Below are 8,471 nucleotides of genomic sequence, written 5' to 3'. Positions count from 1 at the left end.
AAGGTACTAAGTAGAACTAATTGACACAATGCTTGTGTTTGCACCTTTACTCATTGGAGTTGACAAGTCTGGGAGACTCACAAAGTAAACTTGGTAACTCTGTGAATTAACACCTCCCTTGAAGCTCTTAGGGCCAGAGAGCACTATGGGAGAAACCTAAATCCCTCTCTCTCGCATCCCACAATTCCTCAAAGGGGCCAGTCAGGTGAGTTTTCAGAGGAAGAAGCTACGAGTGGAGAGTTCAGCTGAAGATTGAGAAGGCTCTCTCAGAGGCAAGACAGATTCAACTGTGCTGGCTCTGGAGGCTGAAGAAAACAGAGGCAGAAGCAAAGGACAAAGCAGCAAGAGCTCTATAATCTATCAACTCTAATGAGTTAGCAGTTTGTAAAGATTCCAACACTCATCTATCTGAGAACTGCACTTCCTCCCCTGGAATAATGAAAGCCCCCGTCTGCCTGTGTTCTCTTCTCTCATGCTTTCCACTAGCTTGATCCTCCTTCTCTTCATCAAACTCTGTCTCTCCTTGGAATAAAAGAATTGAATTTCTAAAAAGCAAAAAATAATACTCTTCCTAAATCCAAAAAATTTCAGTGACCTCCAACAATCCTCCGGAAAAAATAAGGAGGATCCCATGGGCTAAAATTCTATAGAAAAAGTCAACCTAGAATGAACTTTTAAATATATAAGAGAAATAAATCTGATAAAGAAAAATGAATAAAGCCTAATGTAGGTGCATGGGGAACTGATTAATTAACTTCATCTTCTAAAAGATGGGCATGGAAGGTGGAAACAAAGACAGAGAACATGGGACAAATATATGTCATGTGGACATGGCAGGATCTGTAAGAATAGTGTTAGAACTGCTAATGTCCAGAATGATCTAAGAAAAGAAGGTCATTTTTCTTTAACTATATCAGTGAAGAAAAAATCAAGGAAAGGATGGGACTCTCTGTTGAGATGGACAGGACAAGGACAACTATCAGAAAAAAAGCAGAGCTTCTCCATATTATTAATTTTTATTTTCTAAGCCAAAGAGAAAGATTATTGGAAGGGAAAAGACAGGGGAAAATAGCTAGGCAACTGATAGCCTAGAGCAGAGGCCACTCAAAATTCCCAGGTCCTCCCAGAATCCGATTACAATGTCACTGGGAATGGTTAACGAAATAAATCAAAATGCAATGGTAATTTGTGGTTTTCGAAATCAATATGCAGCTGCAGGGATCTGTTTCTCTTTGAGTTTGACACCACTGCTCTGTCCCACAGTTTGGGGAGTGGCCCCAAGCTTACTTGACTTCATTTACAACTACTCTCCAGACTTCTTCAAAGCTGTCTCCTCCTCACCAACTGCCAAGGATTCCCTCTGCTCTCTGTTGTCTTCCTCCAGGAGAAAATCAGCTCTTTTAGGGAGAGATTGTCTTGTTTGTTTATATTGCTTAGCTCACTGTCTAGCACATGGTAAGAGCTTTTTTCATCTTCTCCCTCCACTCCTTTTCTCCCTCTTCTCCCTCTTCTCCCTACTCCTTCCCTCCCTTTCTCTTTCTCTCACTCCCCCCTCTCTTCTTCCCTCTCTCCTTCTCTGTAAAAAAAAATAATAACAACAACACCTAGATAAAAGATTATAGTTGTAAAGTTCAATTTTTAACCCAACTATAAGATTTTGTATTTGTAGAGTGTAAGATTTTATATTTATATTTATCTCATGATGTTTAGCTCAACATTCTGAATTGTCATGACCTTTTTGGACTGTGATAATTAACGCATGCCTTAGTGATGGCCCATAATTTTGCCTCATCTGCGAATTTTCTAAGTATATCATCAATGCCTTTATCCAAGCTGCTGATCAGATGTTAACTAGCGCAGTGCTAAGGACAGATCCTTGGGATATTTCAGCAGAGCCCTCTTTGCAAGCTGATATCAAATCATTATTGGGAGCTAGCCAATCAATCAATTTTGATTCCACCAGAATAAAATATCATCTTGTTCACATCTCTTCCTCAAAAAAAAAAAAAAAAAAAAAAAAAAAAGCTTAAGAGTCTTTGTCAAACACTTCAATGCAATTTATGTAAACTATATCTATAGCATTTCCCTGACTTAAAGCAATCTACTACTATTGTCACAAAAAAAGGAAATAACATTAATTGGATGTGATTTGTTTTTGATGAAGGTATATGGAATTTTGGTGATACCTTCTTTTCTAGATCTTCCATAACCATTGCCTTTAAAATTTGACCTATTTTATTTTGTGAAAATCAGAAACATTTGCCCTTTTGCCTATCCATGCTAAATCTACCATTTGGTTCAGGTTTTCAAAGATCACAATGGGAGCTTAGAAAATCCAGCTCTTTCAGTGACCAAGGACTATTTTGGTCAACTCTGGTGACTTAGAATTCATTGGGCTTAACTAAATGCTTTCTTAGTCTCTCCTTTCTTTCCTGGAGGTTCAACTCATTTCTCATTTGTGTTCTGTAATATAGGGATAACAATATCACCTCCCTTACTGGATGTTGGAAGAATCAAAATGGAGACAATATATCTAAATTGCCATATAAATGCTACCTATGATCATAGTATCGATGACATTTTTTCCAATGCAAAAATCATTCTCTTTGATAAGGAAAGCAGGAACAAAATAAAACCTGAATAAATATGCCTTTTCTATGTTAAGTGTTAGCAGTGTCTCACCTCCAGCAGTGATCCCAATATCTCATTGATTACTCCTACTTTCCTCAATATAGCTCCAAGAAAAAGAAACAAAAACAAACAGGACATTTTGTTGTCCTTACACAAAGAAAGCAGATGTGAGACTTCTGATCAACCCTGATGAAGCTAATAACAATATTGTAGAAAGTTGTTTTGAGATGTTTTTTAAAGCCCACCTGGATATGAGTACAAGGCTACCATGATGTAACTTCTACAAGGCTACCATGATGTAACTTCCCGACCTCCGGCTCTATGTTATACGCCATCACATGACTTATTTGACTGAAAATTCATACTTTGCACGTGGATTCTCGATCACCCCCTCCTCTGGAGTTCCTAATGATGGCACATGGCCACCCAGTTAGAACACCAGGGGTGATGTCTGACTAGTAATGGAGGCAAAGAGAGAAATGTTAATGAAAGGATATGAATGAACTGAGACATAAATGGCCAGTCTCCTGACGGCATTAAAAGGCCCAAGAATGAATAAGGCAGGTTTGGCACTGAAGCGGTAGATTGTCCTCTTTTTGTTCAACACCATGAATGTCTGAAAGACACAAACAATAGGGATTATCAGTAAGGATGAAGTGATAAAGAAAATTAAAGAAAGCATCAAAAACCTTCTTAGCACTAGATAGTGAGAATACACGATTAATATGGAAAACTAATCAATTATGAGACTTAGTAATTCTGACCAATACAATGAACCTCCACAATTCCAAAGAATTCATGGTAAAAAAAAAAAAGCTTAAGAGTCTTTGTCAAACACTTCAATGCAATTTATGTAAACTATATCTATAGCATTTCCCTGACTTAAAGCAATCTACTACTATTGTCACAAAAAAAGGAAATAACATTAATTGGATGTGATTTGTTTTTGATGAAGGTATATGGAATTTTGGTGATACCTTCTTTTCTAGATCTTCCATAACCATTGCCTTTAAAATTTGACCTATTTTATTTTGTGAAAATCAGAAACATTTGCCCTTTTGCCTATCCATGCTAAATCTACCATTTGGTTCAGGTTTTCAAAGATCACAATGGGAGCTTAGAAAATCCAGCTCTTTCAGTGACCAAGGACTATTTTGGTCAACTCTGGTGACTTAGAATTCATTGGGCTTAACTAAATGCTTTCTTAGTCTCTCCTTTCTTTCCTGGAGGTTCAACTCATTTCTCATTTGTGTTCTGTAATATAGGGATAACAATATCACCTCCCTTACTGGATGTTGGAAGAATCAAAATGGAGACAATATATCTAAATTGCCATATAAATGCTACCTATGATCATAGTATCGATGACATTTTTTCCAATGCAAAAATCATTCTCTTTGATAAGGAAAGCAGGAACAAAATAAAACCTGAATAAATATGCCTTTTCTATGTTAAGTGTTAGCAGTGTCTCACCTCCAGCAGTGATCCCAATATCTCATTGATTACTCCTACTTTCCTCAATATAGCTCCAAGAAAAAGAAACAAAAACAAACAGGACATTTTGTTGTCCTTACACAAAGAAAGCAGATGTGAGACTTCTGATCAACCCTGATGAAGCTAATAACAATATTGTAGAAAGTTGTTTTGAGATGTTTTTTAAAGCCCACCTGGATATGAGTACAAGGCTACCATGATGTAACTTCTACAAGGCTACCATGATGTAACTTCCCGACCTCCGGCTCTATGTTATACGCCATCACATGACTTATTTGACTGAAAATTCATACTTTGCACGTGGATTCTCGATCACCCCCTCCTCTGGAGTTCCTAATGATGGCACATGGCCACCCAGTTAGAACACCAGGGGTGATGTCTGACTAGTAATGGAGGCAAAGAGAGAAATGTTAATGAAAGGATATGAATGAACTGAGACATAAATGGCCAGTCTCCTGACGGCATTAAAAGGCCCAAGAATGAATAAGGCAGGTTTGGCACTGAAGCGGTAGATTGTCCTCTTTTTGTTCAACACCATGAATGTCTGAAAGACACAAACAATAGGGATTATCAGTAAGGATGAAGTGATAAAGAAAATTAAAGAAAGCATCAAAAACCTTCTTAGCACTAGATAGTGAGAATACACGATTAATATGGAAACCGAGATTGGGCACAATTTCATTTCTTGACCATCCAACCTAAAGATGTGATTCCAAGAAAGCATCAGCTTTCGTGTGAAGAGTAATCACTCTTTGATCAGTCTTTTGAATCACAGAGCAGGAAATCAGCTTGAGAGATCACATGTTCCAGCTCCAAATTCTAAACAGAACTACCCTAAAACTGTCCACATATCCTGTTCTTGAAGTTTTTAAGGGAAGTAGTTTCAAGATCTCCCTCAACACCCTGCACCAAATGCTAACTACTGCTAAGAGCACATATCCTTTTCAGTCTAATCTAAATACTTTTGGTAACCATCTATTTCTACACTGAAAAAGGGTAAGGATATTAATTTATGCTATTATTAGTAATATTTCCTTCAATAACTCACTATGTCCAAAAGAGAAACTCATTATCTTCTCTCCAAAATCATTCCTTCTGATTACATAAAATTTAAAAAGTTTGCCAGTCAAAAATTAGAAAAGGAGGAAACTGGTGGCAGGGAGAGGGACTCTGTAATTTCACTGCTAATGATAATTACATCACATATATAATATTATGCCATATAATATATATCATTATATATTATCTCAAATATATAGGAATTGAGCCAAATTTGCAAGATTAAGAGCCCTTCACCAAATGATAAATGATCAAAATCTGGATGCAAAATGAAATGACAGAACAAGAGAACCATTTTCACCATAATAACATAATTGGAAAACTAATCAATTATGAGACTTAGTAATTCTGACCAATACAATGAACCTCCACAATTCCAAAGAATTCATGGTAAAAAAAAAAATGCTGCTGTCCACCTCTAGATAGAGAACCGATGGATTCATAATACAAACTGAAGCATTTTTTTTGGTCTTTTTTCTTTTTAAAAAAAATTTTGACTGATGTAGAAATATTATTTGCATGATTTCATATGTATAGTGGTTATTCCATTTCTTGCCTTTTCAATGAGTGGAGAGGGGAATAAATTAAAGAAAAGAATTTGGAATTGAAAAGAAAAAGAAAATTGAATTTTAAAAATCACAGTGGCTGAAAATAATTCATATTTCTTTAGCATTTTACCAGTTGCAATACACATTTCTCTTTGTCTTACATGACACACCATCTTTTGGGTGTCTCCAGACCTTTACATTGGCCATATCCTATACATGAAATGCTCTCCCTCCCTATATCTGCCTCTGAAAATTCCTAGCTTCCTCCAAGTCTCAACTCAAGAGATACGTTCTTCAGGAGACCTCTTCTATTCCCATAGTTGCTAGTACCACAGCCACTAAGGTTAATTTCTATATAATCTGCTTTTATCTTGTGTATGTATGCTTATGTACATGTTGACTTCCCCATTAAAATGTTTTCCATCTTTGTGTCCTCAGTGTCGGGTACATAGTAAAAACTTAACAAATACTTTCTGATTAACTGATTGAATAAAACTATGAAAGGGTCAGGACAGGTATTATTATCTCCATTTTATACACAGCAAGATTCTGAGCCATCACATTTTTTTTCTTTTTTTTTAACTAAAGGCTCTGCTGTTTTTCTTACAGTTTTTTCATCTCTTGTAAATTTTTTACCTCCAAAAAGAAAGCTATGAAGCCAGAATTAAGCGTCTCAGTCTTATGATTTGCAATTTAATTCTCTTTTCACCGAAACTAGCCACATTTTTGCTTCTCTATCCTCCTTTATTCCTCTATTATTAGCCTAGATTTCCACCCAAAAAAACACCCTGAGAAGAGGGGGCACACTCCAAAACTAAAAATATGAGGATGAGAACCCCCAAACCATTTATTCCATAATCATAAAAACATAGTAGTGATAGGAGTCTTTGTCTTAACCCTTTTACCCCTAGGGCTCTCCCTTGGCACACCTTGTGGTTCACAGAGAAAGGATCAAGGTCTTCCAGAGGCTTCCCCACAACCTCAGGAGGAATGTCCCCATAAATCTTGGGCAACTTCCTGGATACTTTCAGGTCAAGCTGAGGCTGAGGAGGGGTTTCTAAAGCTGGCTCTTTGGCTTTCTTCTTCAGTTTCTCTGCGGCAATAAGTTTCTCGATCATAAGCAGGGAATCTGGAGTGAAATGATGGAAGTTGCGAGCATCTGGGAAGATCACAGGGCAGGCCATCTTTTCTCCTGGTTTCATCTTCGAGACAAAGAGAAATGATGCACTGAGGACTCGAAGGTAAAATAAAACATGATCTACCCACAATATGAAATGTCTCCAGGATAAAAAGAAAAGAAACAGCTAGGAGAAAGGATTTTGTACATATGATTTCTGATAACATTCTAATATCCAAAATCAATAAGGCAATACTTGGGAAAGTGAGACCCGTTGTGATCATTTGCTAAATACTAACAATATTCAAAAGTTCTTGCCTGAGTTCATCTAATGGTTAATGAACATTTTCAGGTGAGTATATGCAAAGCACTAATATGTCCAAAACATCTTCCCCTCCTCCATCTAACCCTGTTAAAAACTCCCCTACATCTGTCAAAGTTGTCATAATCCTTCCATTCACCAAGCCTAAGCTAGAACCATCCTAGAATCATCCTCAACTCCTCACTCCCTCACTGCTTATCCCTAATCAGTGACCAAGTTTGGTTGATTCTCTCTTCACAATATTTTTCCTCTCTAGCCCCATTTCCCCCCTTTCACGTGGTCCTCAAAATCACCCTTTCTTCTACATTTCCATCTCTAAGAATCCCAAGTCTTCTCCGAGATGCAACTAAATTTCCAACATCCACGTGAATGAAATCATTTCTCAATCCACCCTTCCACCCCCTACCCCAGCCTCCTCATCACAAAGCACTTCATATTTATTTTGAACACACCTCCATGTGCACTGGAGGACTCTTCACCCTCAGTACTTAGTTCTATGTAGTCAGGGAAATTTTTTGTCTTTTTTTTCACATGCCCAGTGCCTCCCAGCATTTAATAAATGGTTATTATTGAATTATTAAATAGCCTCCTAATCCACCTTCTTGCTTCAAGTCCCTCCCTTCTCCAATCCAGTCTCCACTCAGGTGCCAAAGTGATTTGCCTAAAGTGTACATCTGACCTCATCACTTCCCTTTTGAAAAAAAAAAGTCTTCTGCCCCTCACAAGCTGATTCTAATCGACCTTTCTAGCCTTATTCTTCCTTGCTCTCCTTCATGCTTTCCCCAGGTGGGCAAAGGAGCCTGGTAAGGGATCAGTGCGTTCCAGGCCTGTTGGCCAGCGTGCAAAATTCCATCTCTTCAAATTCCTAGAGTCATTCAAAGCTGAGCTCGTGTCACCTCTTATATAAAACCTTTTCTAATCCCCCAGCTGCCTGATCCCCCCTCCCACAATCTTGTATTTATTTTATGTTTCATATATGCTTATAGTCACATGTTTTGCTTTCCTCTACTGAATATGTTTCTTTAAGCCAGGATCTGCTTCCTTAATTCTTTTTGTCACCAGCACCTAGCATAGTGTCTATCACATATTATTGTTGTTCAGTCATTTTTCAGTCATGTCCAATACTTTATGACCCCATTTGGAGTTTGGGGTTTTCCATTTACAGCTCATTTTACAGATGAGGAAACTGAGGCAAACATGGTTAAGTGACTTGCCCAGGGTTACACAATATATGTCTGAGGCCAGATTTGAACTCTTGAAGATGTCTTCCTAATTCCAAGTCTAGTTTTCTATCCCCTGC

General features: G+C 37.6%; 1 protein-coding gene across 1 annotated transcript in view; it reads right to left on the bottom strand.

Annotated features, from left to right (window-relative positions):
- SCN11A (sodium voltage-gated channel alpha subunit 11) overlaps positions 1-6,950 on the bottom strand; it is an 84,103-nt gene extending 77,153 nt beyond the window's left edge. Inside the window, exons 1-2 of the mRNA XM_051970255.1 lie at positions 6,662-6,950; positions 4,510-4,669 (exon numbers count right to left, since the gene is read on the bottom strand). Of these exons, the coding sequence (XP_051826215.1) occupies positions 4,510-4,669; positions 6,662-6,934 (433 nt within the window). The 5' untranslated portion in view covers positions 6,935-6,950. The remainder of the gene's footprint in view (positions 1-4,509; positions 4,670-6,661) is intronic.
- Between the last annotated feature and the right edge of the window lie 1,521 nt (positions 6,951-8,471).

The sequence above is a fragment of the Antechinus flavipes genome, chromosome 1, assembly GCF_016432865.1.
Source record: "Antechinus flavipes isolate AdamAnt ecotype Samford, QLD, Australia chromosome 1, AdamAnt_v2, whole genome shotgun sequence".
NCBI classification, from domain to species: domain Eukaryota; kingdom Metazoa; phylum Chordata; class Mammalia; order Dasyuromorphia; family Dasyuridae; genus Antechinus; species Antechinus flavipes.
The sequence above is the reverse complement of the archived record's forward strand: the minus strand, read 5'-3'. Positions and strand labels throughout refer to the sequence as shown.